This window comes from Haplochromis burtoni, unplaced genomic scaffold (genome assembly GCF_018398535.1).
Source record: "Haplochromis burtoni strain Fernald_Lab_line unplaced genomic scaffold, NCSU_Asbu1 Contig_108, whole genome shotgun sequence".
NCBI lineage: Eukaryota > Metazoa > Chordata > Actinopteri > Cichliformes > Cichlidae > Haplochromis > Haplochromis burtoni.
Genome location: NW_024582469.1, coordinates 728,792 through 754,894, shown reverse-complemented (window position 1 = coordinate 754,894; position 26,103 = coordinate 728,792). Strand labels below are relative to the sequence as shown.

Genomic DNA, 26,103 nt, shown 5'->3' with positions numbered 1-26,103 from the left:
TTTTTTTCCATTAGAGTGGAGGACAGTCCAGATCAAACCGCGTTATTTTAGGTTTTACGCTTTAAAGTCCTTTCATCTAAACGGAGTATTTTCCCCCCCTTTTTTTCGTTTAACTGGATGTAAAATAATAAATAAATTAAAAAACAAACACTTTCATTCCATTCCAGGTAGTGATGGACTGCTCAAGATAAAATAATCCATTTTTCAAGTTGGACTGATTGCTTTTAGGGTTTTGTAATGTGATTTCCAGAGGTTCTGTTTGCAAAGTTTTCCTCCTCCAACCTGCAGGACTGCGTCGGACTAAGCACCCCCGCAGACAAACAGGAGTTGACGCGAGCAGGGTGAAGTGGAGATGGCCCATCAGCGCGCTTCTTTGCGTCTCACTCGCTTTTTGTGTCGTCCTAAAGTCCGGCAGGTTCGCACGGTTTGGTTTTAGCCGCCGGACTCCGGTGGAGAGCTGGGATTCCCATTGTTGGATCTACAGGATGCTTCGTCTTTTTCTCTCGCACAATGTGCAACCAGAGGACAAGTGGATCAGTTTGACAAGTTCTCGTGACATTTTCTTTTAATCTCGGAAACACCTCGTTAAAAAAGAACATTTTCTAAAGCGCAATGATTTTAACAACTTTTGTCATTACACTGTCCTTTCTGGGTAAGTGCCACATTCATCTGTTGAATTCCTATAATTTATACATAAACATGCGTTTTGAAACGGCGCGTGCTCCTTTGCAGTTCATATGAATAAATTCAATCAACAGAAGGGTGGTGGTGAACAAGGAGCGTCCTTCGCCAAGCGGCAAAGGAGAAGTTCATTGAACTGATTTGTTCTGCTTGCTGGGACACGGTTGTGAGCCTCCGGGGTTCATAGCTTTTCTGGTGCTCGCTGCATATTTGCGTGTCAACAGTAATGTGTAGCCTATGTGCGTTGTGTAGGAAACAGCACCACAACAACAAAAGTGCTCTCCAATTAAGCAGTGTGTGCTGACAGATGTCTAAACTGTGCGTAATGCAGTGTCAGTAAAGTAGTTTACACGGACTCCACAAATCATTCTCACTCACTCTTGTTTCTTACTCCCAGATTCTGTGTTCACCCTGAAGGGTGACAGCGGCTCAGCATCCCGAGCCGTCCGACTGGACTGCGTAAAGGCCAGTGAACAATGTCTAAAGGAGTACTCCTGCAGCACCAAGTACCGGACAATGAGGCAGTGTGTGGCGGGGAGGGAGAGCAACTTCAGCGCGGTCCACGGTGCCGAGGCGCAGGGCGAGTGCCGCAGCGCTATAGATGCCATGAAGCAAAGCCCCCTTTACAACTGTCGATGCCGAAGAGGCATGAAAAAGGAGAAGAACTGCTTGCGGATATTTTGGAGCATATATCAGAGTTTACAGGGTAATTCATGTGCATTTATAGTAGAGGACTGAGCATTAATAAAGATTACTCAAGTAAAAGCATCACTACATGTTAGTCCTGAACTTATAAATGTACTCATGTAGATTTATACTTAAAGGCACAGAAATATAAAGTATTTAAAGTATGGTGATTACAAAGTAGGCTGAACGCCTCCTGTTGTTCTATGATATTACATACTGCTGGACAGTTACCACTCATGCGTTGGTAAAGGTGGAACAAATTTGCAAGGTTATATACTGCAATAATACTTCAGTTTTTACAAGTTTATCACAAATGTCAAGAACCTGCAGAGTAGAGAGAAATCTGTACCTCAGACCTGTACCTGGGTGAGCTACTTGACTTGAGGTTATGTCTGAACTCATCATCATCAAAGTTTATCAGTCTACATATCTGTTTATGACTTCAAGAAGGGAACATTTTTTGTATCTGTAATATCACAGTGAGACACACGCCAAGATAAACCTTGTTCTCACACTGCATCAAACTGGGATTAATCCCATTTGATCAATATAAATCCAAATTTATGCATCTGATATTATGCTGTTAGAGAAGACAGCATTTACACACAAACACACACGTTTGCTTTTTGCCATGCAGGTAACGATTTGCTGGAATACTCTCCATATGAACCAGTGAATAGCCGCCTCTCGGATATCTTCCGCCTGGCTCCCATCATAGCTGGTAAGAACCTGTTTTTGCATTCCTGAGGTTTCACTTTGGACGTTGTGCAGTGTTAAGTCACGGCCATTATTTCTCAGTTGTTCTTTAAACCCAGCTTAAGTCACCACATCGCTGCCACAAATCTGTCACCATTTGACAACCACTTTTTGCTATTGCTGTCTGGTTTCAGGCTGCAGCTTTCAATGCCTATTATCCATCACAAAAGCTTTTATCTGCCACTGTGACCCACCATACACAAAGCAGAGTAATTTAGTGTATTTCACCCTCAAAGCAATAATGAGGGGTCTGCATGTTATTCCACTGTCACAGTATAACGCGGGGAGTAGCGGTTATCTGCTAGTTTTGAATTAATCATCCTTTTAGCGTAGAGGAGGTTTTGTCTGAGCTGCTGGAGACCGCGAGCGCTGAATGCCTGGTTTGAAAAGCGAGAGAAAGAAAAAACAGGAAGCATTTGCGTGTTGTAAAGGTAAATACCATATGTGTCCTCAAATGTCAAAAGAGTGCAGGTGGACCAGGGAGTGTACACCTAGGCAGGCCCAAAATTAGATCTGCAGAGATCCCATAAACACATTCATAGTGAGACAATTAACCATCTGTGTGCATTCAATGGCACTGATAGAACACGTGTGTGTGTGTGTGTGTGTGTGTGTGTGTGTGTGTGTGTGTGTGTGTGTGTGTGTGTGTCAAGTGCAGAACTCTTTGGCATGCCTCAATATTGGGCTTCTGGCAGGAGGAGGGTGTCTATTGCATTGGCCAGCTACCATTTCATTGCAAAAAAAGAAAAAAGTGGTCATTTGATTCTTTCTCTCTCCATGTCTCTCGCTCTTCCTATGATTGAATCCACTTGGTATATAACAGTGGTGCTGCTTCAGAGACGAGGGCACAACCGTATTTTAACAGTGAGAAAAAGGAAACATTACTTTAATTGACATTTCTCACCTGCGCTGGAATTATGGCAAGATACTAAAGAGATACCTGCAGGTATGGCAATGAGAGGCTGGGAGGAATTGCACAAAGTGACAAAGCGTCCACAATAACCAGTTAAACCAAGTCGGATTTATTAAAAGGCCAAGAAATAAAACAAAATCAGCTTGAAATAGTCCTGCAAAACCATGTGCAAGTTCCACGACCTCCCAAAAATTCCAAGGAACCCTTTTGAATACATGGGAAAAACCTCAACAAAAAAAAACTAAAAAAAAAAAGAAATTCAAAGCTTACTCGTCAATATTAAAATATTATTTTAGGTAATAATTTAGATTACCTAGGCAGTGTGAGCAAGACAAATCAGGAAGCAGCGATGGCTCTGAGGAGCCATTATAACGTAAGCAGCTACAGCTTTTACAAATAAATAAATAAATCATTGAGTAGTCTAGATATCAGGAATCCATTTGCCATAAGTGACCTCATTCCTGCCTGCAACTAAGCCAGGCCTCGGGCAATCAAAAGGGTAAAATGATGCACATGCGAGCCAAAATCCAATGATAGGTACTGTACCCCCTGGAGTCTACTGTTAAGGCATAATACTCCCCATTCTGACTGCTATATCACCCAGATAATAAATATTTGAACAGTAACACTTTTTTCTGCTCTGTGCTTCAGGACATTTAACTAGAAGTAAAGTAAAGTACAGGCGTCTCCAGTAAATGCCATGTCTCATCATGGATTTTTTAACAACAGTATAAGAAGAAGACTGAAAGAAATTGAGCTTTTACTAATAAAAAATAAACGAATTGAATAAATCCCAGAGTTTGGGGGTTTAAAGTGATTGGGCACAAACATACAAACAAAAAAAGTAATTTTATTGGTTATTTTGTTTAAAGGACTGACGTTCACTGTAGCCAGCTTCAGCACTTGTTTGTTATGATGTCTCCTTTCCCTCAGTCAACAAGAACAGCTCAGCGAGACTGATATTGGTTGATCTTCTTGGCTTGAGTTACTCGGTCAGAGTACTCCTCTTCTTCACCCCAGCAGAGCTCTTTGAAATTTCTGTCCAATTTTTTTATGATCACTGATCTATTGAATGATAAAATGATGTCCAATGAGTTTTTATGCTCTCTAAAGCACAGAGAGTTCTCCCAGAAGCCTCTGCTGCCATCCTTTTCCTTTAGTCAGCAGTGAAATCATAAAAAACACCAGTGGATCAGTCAGTCCTTAAAGCATTGTTCCCAGACTAGTTAGAAGTAGTGATATATATATATTTTTGATGACTTTGCAAACACTTTTTATGGTAAACTATTTGATGTTTACCCTAACAAGGTGATTTCTAAACAGCCATTAGATGAAGACTTGTTATATCTTGGCATGGTGTGCATTGTATCCTGAAAAATTAAGAGACAAGTAGGTAAGGATAAAAAGATGCAGCAGGCCTAAGAAGGAAGAAAAACAGATTTGCCAAATTACGCAAGAACTTGATTCAAGGTCAGTAACAACAGGTCTTATTGAATTATTGTTATCAATACATACAGGGAGATACAACGTTGAGTGTCTACAGCCAATTGTAAACATGGTGGAGGCTCTGTCATGGTTTGGGGTTACATCTCAGCTGTGTACTACAATGTAGTACTACAATGTAGTACACAAAGGAGCACTGTATGTCATGGATTGGCCTCCCCAGAGACCTGTTGTCACCGTTATTGAAGCAGTGTGAGATCATGTTGAAAGAGAACAGAACAAAAGGCAGAAAAGCTTTGGGATGTCCTTCAGGAAGCCTGCAGAACTGTTTCTGAAGACGTCATTGCAATTAATCCAGTGTTTGTTGAGACAGGCATGTAGAATATCAAATGAACGAATAACACAGAGGGCATTCATAACGCAAAGTCAAGACAATTACTCTACCTCTTTTGATTTTTGAGTACTGCCTTTGTTACGTCATTATGGCACCAGCGAAAAGATTTTCTTATGTCATACTAATAACATTATCGATTCAATCCGAAAGGCGTGACATCGAGGCCACTAACTGGTAGAATATACCCGCGAGGAGCTACTGAAATGAAATGCTGCGTCATTTATAAATCAATGATGAAGATCAATCAGTGAGAGTGCTTTTTACAGATACTGGTGTGCAGACAAAGGGAACTGTGGGGCTACAGCACTGCCTTTAACACACTGCATTTATGTCTATTACAATCTACGAGGGTACTTCAGGGCATTCAAGGCTGGCAGCGGTGGTATGAGTGCCGAATCCATTCCAAGAGGCTCTTTTCAGTAGCACATAGTGTACATAATATTGAGCAATAACTTAAGCAAATACATTTTCATTTTTAATAAAATGCTTCCTCTTAAAATTCATGTTTGCATGTATTGCTTCTTTGAAATTTGAGATTGGATTGTGTCAGTGCAGTCTTACGCATGCTTTTTGTACTCAATTAAATTCCAGCCGCTCATGTTCATATGAAGCTACTTTATAACCACTACAAATCTGAACAAATGTTCTTCACCCCATCCTTAATTGATATCTTGCAGAAGTTTCCAAAACCTCCTCAAGCCAGATCCTCAAATTTAACACAGAAGCAGTTATTTTCTTTAAGAAAGTCTCCCTACTAGTTACTGGCCCTAGAGCTGATCCCAGTATCTTTCCCCCCTCCTCCCAGTCCATCCGCAGATCTCATCAGTAGTCCCGCTGAGGATATAGCCACTGAAAAAGAGATGAAGCTTGCCATGATGATTTTCCATTGCAGGAATCTCAAGAATAATTCAGTGGGTCTAGATGCCTGAAGCAACAGATTAATCCTCAGTAGTATTTGTCCTTTGCTGCTGGCCTCAGTGTTCCTGTGAACTATCCATATGTGAGCAAACTTCTCCAGCTGAACATCAGTGTGGCTATCAGCAGAAGAAACACTTTAAATTTGCTGACTCTTTCTGCACAAACCTGCTTTTAGCTGTATCAGCAAATCACTGGATGGCACTTCCTCTCCCCTTTGTTTTTTTCTGCCCCCTCTGAAACCGCAAAAAGCTCAGTTTATTCCAACTGAATTCAATTATGAGGTCGGAAATTCACTTATATGTTGAGTAATTACACAGCAAATATCAGATATTCGGTGCCATGAAGTAAAACCAACAAAACTTTATTGCATAGTAAGCACACAATTTAAAATATAAGAGGTTTTAGTTATATGCTACTACATCTAAATATGAAGACTGCACAAATCCACCAATATCTGTAGACTAAAATCCAATGAAGATGTTGAATAACCACCTCCAGCATGGATGTCACTGAACTGGAGATATACTGCATTACTTTCGTATTATTAAATACATGCATTTGTTAGTTTACTGTGAAAGACAGCTAAATAGTTGTGTTTGCTGGACATGCTTCGTAAAACTGAAAAACAGTTTTACGAAAAACAGCCTAATTGCTGTAACTGTGAATTATTGCTAATTATCCCTAATTCATGCAAAACAAAACTATTTGGTCAATGACATTCTTGGCATGATTGATACTATCAATAGGTATGGAAACTACAAAATACACAAAAATGCAAGTTCACAGGCTGTCATTTACAAACTTACTAACCCAATTCCAACATGTCTTGCCACTCTGACACATATGAATGTTACCGGAAGAAGTAAAATGGCCTGAAAAGCAGAAATTCCTCAACATGATGAGTGTACCTTATGGCTTACCGTGATAAGTTGTGCGCAGCAGGCAGAGTGGATATGCAACCATAAGTGATGCAGGCAATTGCTAATGATAGCTTTGAGATGAAAAAATAAAGTACTGTAGGTTGCAGGTGACACATGATAGTGTTTTCTGACAAGCGTGCTGTTATTTTATGTGAGTTTACCACACCCTACGCCCACACACAGGAATATGTACGCATACATGTTGTCACGAATGTGTGCATTACTCCTTTACAGAAAAAAACACTCTAGGCATTCATACATGCAGTTAAACTCTGAAGAACTGCAGTGATTACGGTAACGGGCAAAAATTTAATTAACTTCTATTCCTTTAATCTAATAATTGTTTTACGTTACATTATCTTTTCAGATATGAGAAATTTGCACAGATCAGTTGATCTCAGTGCGATACCTTTTGATGCATGTAATTGGAAAAATTTGCAGTAATGGTGCTATTTAGGTTGTTTTAATTTGCACATTTTTGCTGCAAGCCCTTGTGCAACCCATCCCAACCACTGCTTGTTATTCTGTGTCTGACCTAATCATTGTGATAACAGCTGTCACTGTAGACTTCTTTCTTCATGGTAAAAAGGTGAATTACACAATAAAAAGAAATAATCAATTTCAGATCTAAGCATATGATTAGAAAACTCATGTGGTTCTTAGCATGTTTTAAAATTAAGTAAATACAATGTTAGATGAACAAAAGAGCATGACATATTACACTTTCTATTGATTTACTGATTTCTATTTAACAAAAATATTCAGGTCAAATCCAGGAGTGCAGGTCCTGTGGCCTCAAGAAAGGCCCAAATATTCACCCCTCCAACATTGTGCTTAACATTTTCAGGCATTTGTGCTGATATGCCATTTGTCTTTTGCCAAACGTGCTCCTGTGTTTTATGGCCAAATATCTTGACTTTGGTCTCATCCCTTCAAAGGACATTGTTCCAGAAGTATTGTTGTTGGTCCAGATAAAGTTTTCCAAACCTAAGCTTAAGCTTTGCTTTTTAAAAATTATACAGAAGAAGATTAACCTTTAACTTGCTAATCATTTGTTTTTCTGAGATGTAGCCTTTGGTTGTTTGTGTGTTTTGGAAGATTTCCTGAGCATTGAATGGTCTGACCTTGGAGTGAATTTGCTGAGAACTGCCTTTCTGTTTTTCTCACTGTAGAATCTTGGACTTCAAATTATTTGGAAATTTCCTTAAAACCCTTCCCAGACTGAAGGGCTGCAACAATCGCTTCTCTAAGATCATTGCTGATGTATTTCCTCCATGGCATTGGGTTAGCACACACCTAAAAATGCTCCAGACCTGCAAACTGCCCAAACATGTGCTTTTATAGAGGCGTTCCTTCTTGCTGATGATCAGTTAATCAAGTGCATTTAATTAGCTGCACCTCGTTACTACCTAACTGCTTAATTTCTACGTAATAAGATTTAATGCCGTACTTACTGCACTTAGTTCTTCACCCACTGCTCCATTTTGACTAAATTGTTCTAAAATGAATAATTACATTTAATTTTAAGACTTAGTACTGATAAAATGGTACCAGTCTAAACTCGTCTGGTAAAGACTGGATTTCTAACAATGATAATGTTTTGATAAGTAAAAACTTAGGACTGAAAGACTACTTTTTTTCCATGACAGTATGTACAAGGAAAGTACAAAGTATGCACAAAAAATGCTTTAAAAACAATGTTGTTCTGTAACATTTGTCCACACAGTTCACTGTAATTTTACAGATAAACCTAACCATCAAAAAAAAAAATAGTTGTTGCTCTGGCCAGGCCTTTTTGTACATCTCTTTGAGTAACACACAAAACAAAAACCCTGTAAAGTGAGAGCAAAAACAGAAAGAAAATTACCATTTTTAACTGGCAAACAACAAAACAACAAAATAGAACAAAAGCACAAAGCAGAGGTGCACCTGGGTATCATATCTGACTCACAGCAATCAGAGCTCAGAGCTCAGCCTTTCTTTCTGCAATATCCTGCACTGATAGCGCACCAAGTCCAATCAAAAATACTCTACTTTAAGTAGAAGCTTTCTGGTAAAAGAAAATGCTCCCAACAACCTGAAATTTAAAAGGGTAGTTCAGCTTCCATAGTAACATGTTTGTCACTGGGCACATGCGTTATTATTACAGGAAAATTTGATCATGTGAGTAATGTCCGCAGGCAATCATAATCATCGGGGACTCTGTAGGGAATTTCATTCTCAGCATAACATTTCTGCAGCTACTTAAGCTTACTCTTTAAATCAATGCACGATAAACGAGCTACTAGAGGATTAAATGGAGGAAAGGAATAATGGCTGCGGTAAAAACTAAAGGGGATTTTGCTAATTGCATTGGTGCATTTAATAAATTGGTCTTGGGTCTGGTCAAGTATTAAGACACTGGTGTGGATTTAGTGATGCTGGCAGGAAACCTGACAGAAGGCCAGATGCCATGACGGAGAGGCTCTGACCAATTCAGGGCTTTCTTAAATTACAAAGACGAAACTGAATAGAGAGACGGGTTATAATAAATGAAGTGAATCACTGATACGCTATGAACGATATTAATTTGAATCATTATCTAGATGGCAAAGTTCTTGTTTTTAAGTTTAGGTGACTTTGTGAATTTTGAGTAAAGCGAAGAGAGAGTCAAATCAGGCATTGTGCCAGACTGTTATACAGCCTGAAGACATTTAACACTACTGGCCTTATTTTACTCATAAAATAAGATATCTCATTAAACGAGAGTCAAATAAATAAATAAAGAGTCCTGAAAAGTATTAAAAGATTTATAAGAGAATCTATGATTAACCAAACCTCTCAGAAAATCAGTTATAACAGACAAGCAGCTATAACAATAGCCAAGGAACCATTATGGTAGTTAAAATTCATTTTTCAATTAAACAGCAATCTTTCATAAATTCATAAATTCATAAATGCACTTGGCAGATGGCTAAAAAAGTATTATGTTAAAACATGACAAGATTAGAAATCCTGCTGCACTCTATGGGGAATGTCATAAATGGTAAATGGCCTGTACGATTTGTAAGCGCTTTACTAGTCCCTAAGGACCCCAAAGCGCTTTACAATCCAGTCATCCACCCATTCACACACTGGTGATGGCAAGCTACATTGTAGCCACAGCCACCCTGGGGCGCACTGACAGAGGCGAGGCTGCCGGACACTGGCGCCACCGGGCCCTCTGACCACCACCAGTAGGCAACGGGTGAAGTGTCTTGCCCAAGGACACAACGACCGAGACTGTCCAAGCCGGGGCTCGAACCGGCAACCTTCCGATTACAAGGCGAACTCCCAACTCTTGAGCCACGATAGTATTTTTAACTAAACCTGTTCAGTGAGTTTCACAGTAATCCACACCTTTTTAAGACTTATTGACTTGAGAGCTAACCAGGCTGTTGATGGTTAGCTTAAGGGTCACTTGAATTCTCAGTATTACTCTAATCTGTGTCTTTTGGACAAGAGAGGATTTTTATGTCATACGCAGACAAAAGTGCAATTCTACGATGTTCATATTAATATTCTTGGATTACATTCAGAGGGGGAAAAAGGGAGCAGATCGAGCAATTTCTTTGCCGAACATTGTTATCCAGGACCGCTTCAGTGAAATGGAAGGTTACAGCGAAGGGACAGCTCTACTGTTTCTGAATGGAATGTGTTTAATGGTAGCATCAATCCAGAAAATTTTGTGTGCTTCATTCCATGTGCAGTCTGCATAGAAATGAGAAATTTGTCTGAATCCATAAAGATATGCTAAAGAAAGCGAATGGCAGAGGTGCACAAAGCTTTGAGGATTTTCCTGCCAGGAAACCTGGATGCCCCAAACCCTACATGCAGGATTCTCATTTTTCTTCCCCCTTGGTTTTAGGGTCACTGTTCAGCACCGTAGTACTGCAGAGACATTTAGCATAAAATAGCAGTTAGCATTTATTGAGGAAAAAATAAACGCTCAAGTGTCTCATTAGCCATGTAACACTTATAAAAAACATCATTGTCAACAAGAAAAAGAAAACAAATAATAAACAACTTGGCTGATCCCAACTATCAGATGATTATTGGGGTTTTCTCTGTATTATTATAGGGTGCTTACCTTACAATGTAAATTGCCTTGAGGCACCTTGAACTGAAATTCAGGGGTCCTAGTTTTTTCTGACCTATGTTTACTGTATTTTGTCTTCGGTACTGTATATGCAGTGTACTCTGTATACACAGTAGACAACACTGTAGAAGACCAGGACAAACAGAAATATGTCTGGATGCTGACTTCAGTGAAAAAGCATTTGCTCCTTCCTTTCTGCGGATTAGACAGACAAAAGGCTTTAGATATCACCCTGATACCACCAACACACCTGAATCAAATGATTAGTTCACTACCAGGCCTCTGGAGAACTTCAAGACATGTTGACGAGGTGGTTGGATCAAGGACACATCTAAAACCTGCAGGACACCGGTCCCTGAGGCCTGGAGTTGGACAGCCCTGACCTAGTCCACAGTCCAGACTTTAATCCAATTGGGATGATTTGGCATGACCTCAGACAGCATGTTTACGCTGGAAACCCCTCCAATGTGGCTCAATTCTTCTAAAAGAGTGAGCCAAAATTCCTCCACAGCGATGTGAAGGACTTTTTGACAGTTGTCACAAACGGTTACATGCAGTTCTTTCTATTAGGTTTATAAGGGAATGATTTTTTCTCAGAGGGCTGGGTAGATTTGGATAAGTTTTTTTCTTAATAAATGAATCATCATTTAAGATCTGAATTTTGTATTTACTCCGGTTATCTTTGTCTAATGCTAAAATTAGTTTGATGATTGAAAGCATATAAGTGTGAAAAATATGCAAATAACTAAGAAGGGAAGGGAAAATACTTTCTCACAAATACACATATAGGTTTGTTGGAGAGGTGCAGGTGCTTTCTGATCATTACTCCCCCAAGGCTGGTATAATTATCCTCTTGTCTGAGTTTCATATGTAGGCCTACCCGGCCGACAGTCTTTCAAATGTCTTGCATCATCCCATTAGAGGTCATGGGGTCAGATCCCTCTGTTTGTCATTTACTGCAGTGGTGGTCTTGCTCGGGGGCAGAAACAGTAGAAGGCTGTGTGAGACTCATGATGTTACTCATAACTTTGATAATTCAGTGTTTATTTTACAAAGAAACACAGAAAGAATATACAACTTGAGAGTCAACTAAACAAGCAAATACATACTGGTACACAATAGAGCATTCAAATGGAATTTCCCAATCCCACTGATGCTGTATAACCCAGTGGCAATGTAAAAGTGCCTTAATGTCAACACTAAATTTGTTCAGAAATAGAATCATATTACTGTTTCATGTGATGCTGTTTTAGGACATAATGTTCTCTGAGGGAGGATGTGGGTGAGGTAATTGTTGAACTTTGCTATATCAACATCATTACTCTTTGTGATCGCAAATGACTCTAAAGTATAAATTCAAAATGAGCTTCCTAACTGCTAAAACGCTTTTTTTGTTGTTCATTTTTACCTGCTGTGGGGTATTATGTCAATATGGCTTCAGCGTATGACCTTCTTACTAACACACAACCCGAACAGTTAATTTGCACACGCAGATAACCTCATTTGAACCCAGGTCGTCAAAAGTGATAACTTTTTCAAAACAGTTTTTAAATCCAACTTAGGTCAGCATTTTCCTGCAGGTTAACAGTAATGGAGGTAAAACCGTAACACCCACGACCCAAAAGCTACAAACAGCCACTGAAGGATCACAGCCCACATCTCTAGTCACTTGTCAGATGTAAGTAATGGGTTTTGTAATATGTGATTAACCCAAAGTTCAAGAATGTATTCAGATTTAATCATAGCTCATTCTGTGGTGCATGAAAGAGTGCAGTGAGCTTCAATTCCACCTCAAAAGGCAAAATTACAGAATTCATTCTTCCATGTCGAGGCAGAGGATACAGTCTGTGTTACTGTGCAGAAAGCAGTGGAGCAGGAAAGACTTTAATGACAACAAATGAGAAGTGAGAGGCATTATTTTGGCCGCAGAATGCTTTCTTTCTGTGACGGAAGGCGAGGCACACAGGGATGGAAACGGAGATGACCTGATTTCCATAACTTAAGCCAAGGAATGTGAACCGTGCCTGAGGATGTGCCTGTATTTTTGAGGCAAAATCAGCCTCGGTTACATATGCTATGTATGAGAACACGAGAAACGGTTACAATCACAAAAATCACATAACATCTGCTTTTTTTAATACTCTCAAAGATGGGTTTTTAGCTTTTATCCAGTTGGGAATGATAAACTGTCAAGATGCTCCAACTATTGATTTCTGCTGCTAAAAGTATAAATGGAAGGCCTGATCAGAGAGACCTGAGATGTTCTGATGGAGCTATATGATAAATACATAAAGCACCTCATGCATTAAATGAAGCAAAAAATTGCTCGAATGTTTTGTGCTAAATTGCTAGAAAAGACTTCTCTATCTGAACAGTTGTTCTGATATATTTTGCAGTTTCAAACAATTTAACGGTAAATGATCCAAATGCATTCAAAATAATCAATAATAAATCGTTTTTATTGTTTTCAATTATATAACACTGTAGTTTTACTTTAAAAATAGATGCAAACTAATAAAAACAGGTACTTTTAGAAGAAAGGGGGCTTTATGACAAAGTGAAAATAATGTTGGGAAAGAATAAAAGTTGCACTGATGATCCTGTTTTCTTCGTCTGATTTGAAAATATTTCTACTCTTATTTTATGGATTTCTTACTATTCACTCATGTAACTTACCTACCATGTTAATTTTGATTGGCTTGGCTTAAACAACAGCGCACAAAAATCAGTAAGTCTCACGTTAGAAAATATTAAATAACTGCGTGACTCTCTCCTCTCTCTTAGTCGAGCCTGCCTCCACAAAGGAGAACAACTGTCTGAATGCTGCCAAGGCCTGTAACTTGAATGACACGTGTAAGAAGTATCGCTCGGCTTACATCAACCCCTGCACTAGCAGGGTGTCCACTTCTGAGGTTTGCAACAAGCGCAAATGCCACAAGGCTCTAAGACAGTTCTTTGACAAGGTAATTATCCTCGTATTTTCCTAAACATTTTCTATTTCAAAAATCTCTGCTTTTGCAGACACAAATTTCGAGGCTCCTCTGTAGATTTTTTTCAGACCATATTTGACACCGGAGGTTTATTTTGAAGATAAACAGTTTTAAAATCCTGCTTATTACTTTCTGACTACTGGCTGCTGTTATGTTGCCAGATTATAGCTCTTGATACTGTAGTTCATATACGTCAAACACAACATTTTACTGAGGATGAATGCTTAAACAGCAGCAACGAAGCTAGCCTATGTCAGTATTTTAAACATGTTTAATGACTATTATAGAAATGTTGTATTGCTGTAAATAAGAAGAACAGCTCGGTTAAAATAGTTAAACTATTTACATTTCACAGCAGCAGTGCAACATTGTTTATTCACTGCATTCACACAAAATCTATATGAAGAGAAAAGCGTTGCCACATAATCTTCTTTTTGGTTATTTGTGATGCTAAGTACAAAACATATGAAATTTAAAGTGTTTTTCAGTCTAATTTCTATCTCAGTCTTTCACATAGCTGCAGTATAGCTGCATATCCACACCATACTTTCTGCCCAGCTTTATGATATTCAGTTTACACATCGGCTTGCGAGGGGTCAAAGGGTGGCTATATTTATTTTGGCTGTGCTGGATGCATGCCATGCCATCAAAACAATGCAGAAATTTATACAGAACACAGATGTTTGAGAAAGCAAGCATTAAATGTCAAATGCCGTTTCCTTTCCAAAACCAAGGTTCCCACGAAATACAGCTACGGGATGCTGTTTTGCTCCTGTCCAACGGGGGATCAGACAGCATGTGCAGAACGCAGACGTCAAACCATTGTACCAGTGTGCTCCTACGAGGATAAGGACAAAACCAACTGTTTATCTCTTCAAAACACATGTAAGACCAACTACATATGCAGGTAAGGCACCTCGAGATACTTGGTAGACTTTTTTTTACATGATGTTTTTCTATGGTAGTAAATATGACCATAAATTAACCACTAAGATTTTTCCTCCATTCTGTCCATCTTGAGCAAAGTACAGATTGAAAACTAAATATTCAAAATGTAATTTATCGTAAATTGCAGCCACTTTAAGTCTGTAATCGAACTGCTAAAAATATGTGCAAATTAGACTGGGTTGTCATGTACTGTCAGTTATAAACATTGCATAAATTAGGTAAGTTTTTATTCACTCGTGGAGTTTTGCTGTAATATGTCTTAAATCTACAGTAAAAGCAAAGTAACTAGGAAGTGAGTAGATAAAGACCCGTGAAGATAGTGGCTAAGAAGGAAGTAATCCTACAATTATTATTATAATAATAATAATAATAATAATAATAATAATAATAATAATAATAATAATAATAATAATAATAATAATAATAATAATAATAGTAACAATAATCTAGTTTCCCCCTCTTGTCCGTAGTCATCCATGTATTCCCTCTTTGTAGATGTCATGTGTTGCAAGTGTTCCCATTTGTCACCTTTCGGCTGAGGTCGGCGCTGCGGGTTGCTCCGTGTATTTGATTTGGCAGACTTTTGCCCTTCCTGATGCAACCCCCAAGGCATTCAGGGATCTTCACTTGTTAGGCCGATGTGTGAAGTGGCCACTATCCTCTCAGAGTAGTTTGCATCAAGTGCTCTCCTTCAGACACCTCAGGACATTAAAATTGACAGTCAGACCCTGGGGTGGAAATTTATAGAAACCAAAAAAAAAGAGTGCCGTGCTCCTGACTCCTGACCTGATGCTAAACCTTTAAGCATGAAAACTCTGGACTCTTTGCGCTGAAGACCACATTTTAGTCTTGGGTGCCAAAGACCTACACTGTCACGAGTAACTATCATCAACATGACAGTCAGGCCATTTTGACACAAAAGCTGATGTTCGCACTTATCAAACAACATGTGCTTGTGGTGTGAACGGGAAATCCAGGGAATGATCAAACATAGCAGGAAGTGATATAATGCTTTTAAAAGTGACAACCTTGAAGAAATGACTTGAAATTACTGATCAGTTACTCAAAAATATGTCAAAACCGCAAAGCAGCGACTTCTTCAACCTCTTTTAACTCTTGTTCATAGGTCAAGACTGGCAGACTTCATCAGCAACTGTCAGCCAGAGGTTCACTCCATATCCGGCTGTCTTAGAGAGAACTATGCTGACTGTCTGCTTTCTTACTCAGGTCTTATTGGTAAGTTAATCAGTTGTAAAGCTGGATTACTTTTAAAATTTTAGCAAAACTGCTGCTATTAGGACAAACTAGATTAAGAAATTAAACCAAACTCATTCTATTTTTGTATTTTCTTTTTTACAAATTCTTTATTTACTTTGGTGTGGGGGGATTTTTGGTCGCCGTTTTCGGTAATTTGCAGATTTTTGTCACCTCAATTAGAAGTAAAATGCAGTTTTAAACACATTTGCTTTTTCTTAAAGTACAAGCCAACAGAAACCCATTAAAAGTAGGGAAAAAAAGCGATGTGAATATATTCCATGGCATTATAATTTACATTTTATATAAGCCCCGCTTCTTTGCTTCTCTGCAGCTAGCATGCTGACCTGCAAACTGCAAGTTTGGCATGCATTTTCAAAGCAGAGCTTAAGATACGAGGTTAAAGACGCAAGACACCCAAGTTCACAGTCAATAAATTTCAAATTTGTAGCGTGTACAAGGCATCGCACTTCATAAGCCAAAACACTGTGCAGAAAAGTACTTAATTCAGGATTTTTTTCCATCAGCAGGTTTAATTATGTAGAAAGGAAAAATGATGTCCCACTGAGTTTTTGTAATGAGATTTGAACGCAGGGCAACAGTGACCAATTGCAAACTCAACAGGCAGACATTTTAATCTGCACCATTCATATCATGCTTCACACAGTTTACACCCTCTAATGGGCCCCCCCGAGTTTAACCGCTCATTTCTGCCTTCACACACAAAAATCTGCATGTACTTGCGGAGCTAATAACTATGAGCCTACTCAACCCCAATGATCCCTAAACAAATCAGCATTTTATTCAGTTTCATTAAGATGGGAAAAAAAATAGCCAAGAATAGTTTCATTTGGCTATTTCGTCCATAAAGTACAATGTGCCCCGGTTTAGTCGTAACTGTGGACTCACAATGGGTGTTAAGCGTCAGCAGCCCCGAAAACACTTGTCACAAGTCTCTTCAGAGCTGCTATGTGTCACCTGCAGTGACATTAGCACTTGTTTGAATAATGTGGATGCTCTTGAAAAGAAAAGAAAAAGCCATTGGCCACATAATGAGGATACTTTACCAGGCAATGAGTGTCATAATCGTGATGCAGCAAGTTGTCAATGCCAAGTGTCAATGTCGAGACAGAGTTTCACTCTAATGTAGCATCTTTTAATTCAGTGCAAGTTCTGTAAAACTTATAAACAGGTTAAAGTTTGCCTGCAGTGGAGAATCTGCTTACACACACAGACTGACCTGAATATTTCTATTTAAGCATGCAGAGCCTCGAGCCTACCCGATAAACCAAAGACGTCCTGGTAGAAGGTTTCCACTGGAATAATGGGACGACAGTCATATTCACTAACAGTGGTCTACTTGTGTTTTATGCTGCAGGTACAGTGATGACACCCAATTATGTGCGATCCTTTGGAATTAGCCTGTCACCGTGGTGCGACTGCAGTGGCAGTGGGAACAGCAAGCCAGACTGTGATAAATTTGTTGAGCTGTTCACCAACAACCGATGTCTACGTAAGTGCCCATATTCACCCATCCTGCAGAAATAACTTGTCTCCCATCTTTGCATTATTCTTTTCTGCTTGGGGTCAGACTCACCAGGTGTGTTAGACTTAAAAATATCGCTATAAATTGTATCAGACCTGAGATGCCAGAATTTAACTCCAGTGATTCAACAATACTGGTCATAAAACTCAATATGCATATATTGCGGTTTGTCTGCATATGTTATATTATGCAGATATTATATACGTACGTTAACATTTAACATTACTTTGGACAGTATCACTCTAATAGAGAAATAACTGTTGAAGTGAGCCTGAGGAGCAGCAGTAATTTGCTACATCAATACACTCACTGAACGAAGCTTGAGTATGCTTTGCTACCCTAATGACAAACAACCGACAAGAGTCCAGAGAGAACCAGGCTCAGGGAGGGACAGCCATCTGTCACATCTGGTTTTCACTGTAGCTTACTGGACAGTTTTATAACCCCATGTAAGGGACTGAGATGTTACTCTAAATCATCTATTGGTGGCTTTGTGATCACCGCAGTTGCCACTTTTGCAAACCTTACAATAAACCTTACGATGAATGTCAACTTAATCTTGCCAAAATTAGATTATAGAAATTATCTTTAAGGTTTTGGTGTTTCCTTTGTGGAGCCAATTTTGGACTGTTTTGCAAATCACAGATATTACACGCAGCCACTGCTTTTAAAGAGGCTCTTAAGAAAGGTCACGTCATTTCTTTTCCTCCTCAATTACTGAAAGTATCAATTAGTAGCAGCTTTTAGTTGGACGTTATTAAAACAGTTGGTGTCATGGTACTTGCACTTATTTCTGAAGCAAATACAGACAGCTAAGACTAAACCTTGCAGAAAAGATCAATACTTTTTTACTTCTTTTCTTGTAGGTAACGCCATCCAGGCTTTTGGGAATGGTACAGACGTTGGGGTCTGGCAACCCCAGCCCCCGATTCAGCCCACAGTAGACCTTAGCATCACTCGGAAGGGTAAAGCACAAACCAATAATGCTCTGGATGCGCTGACGGACATGACCAAACTGGATCTTGATGGCAACTCACTATATCAGATCTGCGGGACCCTGCAGGTGAAGTTTTTGTTTGAGTATGACCTGTATCTTTTGTCTCCCCATCAACACAGCTGCTATATTTGAAACTAAAGGGGTTAGGAATACAATTATAGAGAAATATGACGCTTAAACCCCAATAAACAGACACTATTGTGATGATACTCATTTTAGTTCAGTTCGATGTGATTGATGGTCCCAAAGGGAGTACCTTGGCTTGTAGTCAAGGAGGCCAGATAATGACCACATAAGTACAAAAACTACACCAAACATTCAAAAATTAAATGTAAGAAATATTTGCTACAGATATATAAAAACCCAAGAAAAGCCAGTCTGTAAAAAATGGTAAATGGTAAATGGCCTGTATTTATATAGCGCTTTACTAGTCCCTAAGGACCCCAAAGCGCTTTACATATCCAGTCATCCACCCATTCACACACTGGTGATGGCAAGCTACATTGTAGCCACAGCCACCCTGGGGCGCACTGACAGAGGCGAGGCTGCCGGACACTGGCGCCACCGGGCCCTCTGACCACCACCAGTAGGCAACAGGTAAAGTGTCTTGCCCAAGGACACAACGACCGAGACTGTCCAAGCCGGGGCTCGAACCTGCAACCTTCCGATTACAAGGCGAACTCCCAACTCTTGAGCCACGATCGCAAAATAACAAAAGAGGTTTTTCTCCTCTTGCAGTTTTATTCGACTCTGTAGTTTTTAAACTGTACCAAAAGCCAATATAGGCTACCAGTGTCACAAATCTTAAATTACAGAGTGAACAAATTAAATTCTATTAAGCTCACAGGGATGATGTCAATCAGTGTACACCTCCACTGATCTCATTAACTAGGAAATTTTTAATTGCCTTCTAAGGAGCTACTCGCTTAAGCAAAAGGGCACTGTGCTGCAAGGTAATGGTCCATCAGAGTGGCTTCTACTTCATTGTTTAGAGTAATCACAGCACTGCCTGCAGCACATAAAGAGGAGTACACATCCCAGCTGAACAGACAGTGGCCAGCAATATGATATGCGCATATGAAACACATAGGTTTCAAAATGGGGTGAATGTAATCGCCATGACCCCAAAAATTATGCTTCAAATTGCACAAAAAAAATCATAATTTTTTTTTTTACATATCGACATTTACACTGAGCTCACATAAGCACATGAATTTCTAGATATGTACATTCTCATGAATTAGAAGCATTAGAGCTCACATAATCAGCCATGCTACTCTAGAATACCCAAATAAATAAAAATAAAAATACAGGGCTGAAAAAGAGCGTAATAGGTCTCCATTCAGGGAAAATGAATATAATTTAAAGGTCTTCCAGAAAATATTCAGATAACTGTCCAGGCTTCTTTTCCACCTTTGGAGGATTCACAAAGCTCTCCAAACTTGTAAAAGAATGCGGCTGAATCCAAATTGAGACCTAAACATCAGATAGAGATCTATTCAGAGCTGCTGCCTGAGTGTCAGACGTCTGGCTCTGTCACCTTGATGGATCAGGGATGGTTTTATGATGGCATGCACAGAATCCCCCCTCCTGGGCAGAAAGATGAGATGTCAGTGTGGAGTCAGAGTTTCCTAAGCTGTCATGTCAAAGCTAATTGGTTGCCACTGTAACATCAGAAATGGCCCACAGGGGTAGTGTGTATGTGACTGTGTGTGTTTGCAGAGCAGGGACAAAGTATCATCGCATGGATGAACCAAATGTGTTTTCCCCCCTAATGTTAAATGGTGAAATAGAATGAGATTACAGCTACGCAGTTAACTTTGTTACAACTGTAGCAGCTCGTAGTTCAGTGATAAAGTGGAATCACCTCCTGGTTGATTACCAACCCCAGTCAACTGAGTTTACATCAATGTCAGCCCAGACTTGACTTTTTACTGTAGATATAAAATGTCATCACTTATTTTTTGTTGTTTGTTTGTTAGAGATTTGTGTGGAATGGAGTTGTAATTAACACATTCTTGTGTTTTTGAAGGTCACAGCAACCACTGACTGCCACACCCTAATCAGTCCAAGTGAATATTTGTTCCTACCCTCACCTAACCCCAATTGGTCATGAGCCTGGTTCTGCTGTTAAAAGGGAGTTTTTCCTTCCCACTCTCGCCAAAGCGCTTGCTCATAGGGTCATATGAAAGTTGGTGTTTAATCTGTTTTCTTTGTAAAATTGTAGGGTCTTTATCTTACAACTACGGAGCCCCGCAGGGGACATGGGAGAAAAAAAATTATGATGAACTTTTGCGATATCTCGCAAAACTAACTAGGGATCTTGCAAAAGTTGAATTCCAACAATGGCGGCAGCTACTTAGTTGTAATATTACTCTTTCTGGGTCACAAAATAAACTTTTAAGATATTTTGAGGCGTGAATGTAGTTGTGTAAACGTCAGATATCTGCTAGGTTTACAAGACATCACATATTTGCAAAAGTGCTCCGACGTTTTCGGAGATCTGACACCCACCATCTCGAAGCTAACGGGAGGTCGAGACCTACTACAGCCGGGAGGAACACCGCTTTCCCGGCACATCGTGCCTCGACCTCCTGGTCGGCTTCGAGCTGGCGGCCTCAGAAGAATGCGGCAAAAGTTTGTTTTGCGGGATCGAGATCCCGAGTTTGTTTTGCGGGATCTCGCAAAACTTTTGCGAGATTTTGCGAGATCCTGAGTTCGTTTTTGCGAGATCTCGCAAAAGTCCGTCTTAATTTTTTTTTCTCCCATGTCCCCTGCGGGGCTCCGTATACAACATAAACTGCCTTGAGGCCACTGTTCTTGTGATTTAGCGCTATATAGCTGATCGATTCCATTTACATGTGAGACACTAATTCGTCTGCAAACACTTGCCAACTACTTGCCAAACAGTAAACCGGAAATGGAGAAGATTCACCTTCAAAGTTAAAGGCTCACTGTTTACTTTGAAGCGGAACAATCTCCATTTACAATTTGCATCACAGTTTCACTTCTGCTCCTTGAGTGGTTGATGAGTGTTCGTAGATAAGTTGGTATCTTGCTCTACAAAAGCAATGGCTGGATGTGTTTGGTGCAACACCTTATACCTCTTTTCAACCATAATCACCTTGCAACACCAACAACCACTCACCAACTGGTCAGAGAATACACAGCAAGTGATGTTTGTCAGGAGATCACTGACTAGTCTCTAGGCCTGTGTTACTGGCTCTATAACTACAGTTAAAAGCATCTCACTACAGTTTTTTTAATTACGCAAACTACTATGGCACTTTTTGGACACCATTTTTATATTTTTCTAATTTTGTAGTGGTATAATTAAAGATAAAACTAAAAATAAGAATAAAAGGAAATGTACCAAAACTGATCCAATCAGATCATTAAAAGCTTGAAAAGCTTGAAAAGAACACTAAACTGACCTTGTGTTAATATTGTATTTCAGACTATTTCAAATAGCTCAAACTTATTTTAATTCAACAGGTATCGAACTGTATGTATGAGTACGCAATTCTAAACCATCTTATTTGCAATAATGTCTGCTAAGTGACACTTTAAAAAAAACTGCTGCAGGGAATTTTCATAGCAGTGGCAGATAATGACATGCAAATGGATATTTCAAATATCAAATGCAATAGTAGGAAATCGATTTAGTGTGCTGATTCTGACATTTAACATCATAAATGGCATGTTTTGCTTGATTGTGCTTATAGCAGCTCTAGCTCCTGAAATTTTTGGCCCCACCAACACACACTCAGATATCTGCTATTCTCCTCTGATAAATACCATGGGGCTATATTTTTAAATGAGATGATATCACATACTTTAAGCGAGACAATCTATCATATTGGCTTTTAATAGCGATAATATGATTTATCACCAGTAAAACATCCTCTAGGAGAAAAGACCTCCGATAGAGCAATTAATCATTCTTCTCCCCAATCCTGGTTCATAGAATTTTTTTCTACTTAAGAACCAACACATGGGGTGTTTATTGTGTTTCCAAACTGCTATAGAGTCACTTTATCATTTATGTTCTCCATCTGTATCTGTGAGTTTGCCTTTTGTTTGTGTGTATAGCTGTGTTTGTGCAAATGCATGTGGGTATTTTTATGTTTGGCTGAAAAGGTTTTGAGCCATCTGAGAAAACTTCTAATGCATTAGACTGTCATAACCTTGAGCTTGAACAAAGCAGGGACACACTTTTTCACAAACACGCACTTGAATCCTATACATCTTGCACAAGGGGGAAGATTATTCCAAGAGTTAAGACCTCTAATATATGGGCATTGCAAAATAAAGCAGTCTGCTATTTTCATTTTTGCACCTCTCCAAGTCTGGGTGTAATCTGAAATACTTACAAACCCATTAAAAAAATAAATAAATGAAAGCTAATGTCTCTATTTTTTCTTGTTTTCCTCACAGGCTCAAAAGCTAGTGTCAAATCAAACAGTGGACTCCGCTCTGTGTGTGGTAAGAACTGTTTTATTCTGTGAAGTCAAATAATAGTGGACTTGTAGGAGATGTGAAATACAATAATTCTTTAGTTCTATATAATTATGCAGCATTGAAAAAGAAAGCATTCAGAGGAGTCTATGGCCATAGGCATTCAGGTGTGTCTTATAGTCTCTCGGCAAATTTCACCCCAAGGTCAAACGATGAGAGTTTGCAGCTCAGAAGAGTTGCGAAAGAAAAAAACACTCAAGCGCTCAAGACTGTGTAGACCTCAGTTAGGATGTTAAATGTTAAAGTTTACAACAGTGCAATTCAAAAAAGATTGAACAAGTATGGTTTGTTTAGAGGGAAAGCTTTTTCTCTCCTAAAACCCCCCAAAAAACAAAAACGACATGAGGCAGCAGTGCTTAGGTTTGCAAAGCTGCACTTGAACAAACCCAAAGATGTCTCGAGCAATTTCCTTATGGACAGATCAGACCAGAGTGAACAGCTCATACCAACTGCCAAGCATGATGGTGGAGAGTTGATAATTTGACAAGACTGATGGAAGGTCACCAAAATACGAGCATATTGATATATTATTAAGACAGCCACAAAGCTCTACATAGCTAAATGTAACCTGAGGTGAATGACATATATATACACATATATATCTGAACTTTGATGCATCGGTATCAACAAATCTTTCATGAACTTTCCACTTCGATTCTTACATCTTAATCTTTTCTCTTAGAACCATCAACTGGATGAGTCCAACGACTCAAACGCCATTGCTAGAAGTTCGCCAGCTGAAATCACCTGCTCACACCCCTCAGTGATGCTCCTCGCGCTGGCCTTTGTTCTCACATCAACACTACTGCAGCTTGAAGGTTTCCTGCTTTTGTAGACTTCGCTCAACATTTTTATCTGGAGAACTGATTGGACCCTTTTTAATTTAGGCATCTGCCCAACTGCAGCAGCTACATTTTTCTTTAATTAGAAGCGACCAAACAGCACGGTAAGAACAGTGAAATCAGGCAGCAGTGGATTATATCTAAGGATGACATGTTGGCTGCTGTGTGGAAAACAGACTTGCTGAATCTGTTGCTGAGATATCAGCTCATTTGCCTTCCTTGCCTCATGGGGGCAATTTGGTGACTTCAAGAATCTGATTCATGCTTAGGAGCATTCTTTTTTTTAAGGGGTGGAAATAAACTCTGTGATCTGATGTGAATAAATGCATTTCTTTGGCAGCCGCTGCATATTTGACTGAATAGACTGCCAACATGCTGAAGAGTGTTTTAAGCATAAAATGCATCATTCTTTGCACAACTGTGCTATGATTTGCCCGTCAATAACCTTGATTTAGGTCACGAAAAGCAGAAATGGAAAAGCGTTAAACTAAAAGCGGACAAAATTGACAAGTAACATTTACTGGTATGACATTTGATTCATCAAACACTGAAACTCATTCCAATTTGTCAAGATATCCTCAAAGGACAAAAAAGACACATCTGCCAGAAGAAAGTAACACATTTTTCTTCTACACATTCAGTACTTGGTATAGACTAGTTTTGTATATTTGATTGTCATGGTGCTTTGTGGCTTTATCCCATCGCCTTTGTAAAAATGACACACGAGTGCACACTCTATTACTGTATGCTGCTGTTAGCTTGTAACATATTGTCTGTAATATTTTGGGATTCTATGTTAGTATCTGGTGACTGAGGCGCCTCAGCTTTATCCAGCTTAGCTGTGATCTATGAAATGTGATGAGGTGTGGTTCTTTTCCTCACGTGATTACAGATGTGACTATATTTCGATGGTAAAGTGCATAATGTTAGCTTAAACGGTATTTTTCTCTAACGTCAAACTCTCTGTAACAGTACCAAGAACATAAAGAATTCACAAAAGTGACTCTAATGGCTAAAAAGTCAAATATGCTTTGTTTTGTTTGATCCCGGCTCTTCAGTCTGCCAGTATTCTCATTTCTTTCTGGGGTTTGATGAATAAAGGATGTGAACATACCCACAACTAGTGCAAACGCCAAAAGACAAAAGACAAAAGACATTAATTGCTGGCAATTACTGCTGATGCAAATGGAGGAAAAGATTAAAAAAAAACATTATGTACTTAATGGCACCGCAATTATCAAAGACATTCAAAGAGTATACAAAATAATGAAGACTTGTTTTAAAACATCCCTATCATTACCAAAAATGTGTAAAGTGTGTCTCTTATTATAATCCTGTCATATAGGAGCCTTGTTGATATCTAAGCTAAAGCCTGTAATGATGCACTTCTTGGCTGTTGTGCATCAGCCAGGGTTTAGGTTAAACACTCAGACACTTTATGTACAAGTTACAATTTGGTCATTTGGTGTTTGGCAATCTGCTGAAATAAAAATGATGAACATTGACCTATTCTGGTTTCCACGATAGCGGATCATGGATCGTATCATTTCTTTTCCCTAATGCTTGTCTTTTTCTATATATAAGGGACACCTGTAAAGCAGGATTATAAGATAGCACCTGGCAGACAGGCTGCTGTTGTCAGTCAGATTGCATCAGCGCCGGCACAAAGTGACACAAGTGGACAAGGACGCAGGCAACAGAGGACAGATTTCTCAGTGGACTGAAGAGGGGCATGCATTGCCAAGAATATGGCCCACCTGCTTTGGCACAGTGATGGAGTGCTTGACCTAGACAGAGAGCTAAAGATTTATTAGACATGTCACCAGAAAACAAAAAGGGCCAAAACATCCTCTTCATGTTATGTATGAGATGGAAATGACAGCTGTGCATGACAATGCAGAAGGAAAGTGTGGGATTTTAACAGAATTAACTAGCAACTCTAGCTTTGTGCAGCAGTGGCAGAAACTCAGCCAATCAACACATCCAAACCTCACTAATTAACATATAATGTTTGCTGATGTAAAAAAAAAAAGTGTAAATGTGACATTTTAAGAAAGGTTATAGACCTGAATTATTTCTTTTCTATAGTGAAGATCTCTTACTGGTGCCCATTGGTGAGTTTTAGGTACTTGTATATATATTTTCTTTATTCTGTGTCTAGATGGTTTCTGATTTCTTA

General features: G+C 39.2%; 1 protein-coding gene across 1 annotated transcript; it reads left to right on the top strand.

Annotated features, from left to right (window-relative positions):
* Window positions 1–25,935, top strand: gfra1b (gdnf family receptor alpha 1b). Its single transcript, XM_005928151.3, has 10 exons — window positions 1–652; window positions 1,079–1,387; window positions 2,006–2,089; window positions 13,614–13,792; window positions 14,554–14,726; window positions 15,894–16,003; window positions 17,400–17,534; window positions 18,434–18,630; window positions 23,002–23,049; window positions 23,765–25,935. Exons 1-10 carry the CDS (start codon window positions 613–615, stop codon window positions 23,915–23,917), a joined length of 1,428 nt encoding a protein of 475 aa, XP_005928213.1. The 5' UTR covers window positions 1–612; the 3' UTR covers window positions 23,918–25,935.
* The last annotated feature ends 168 nt before the right edge of the window (window positions 25,936–26,103 follow it).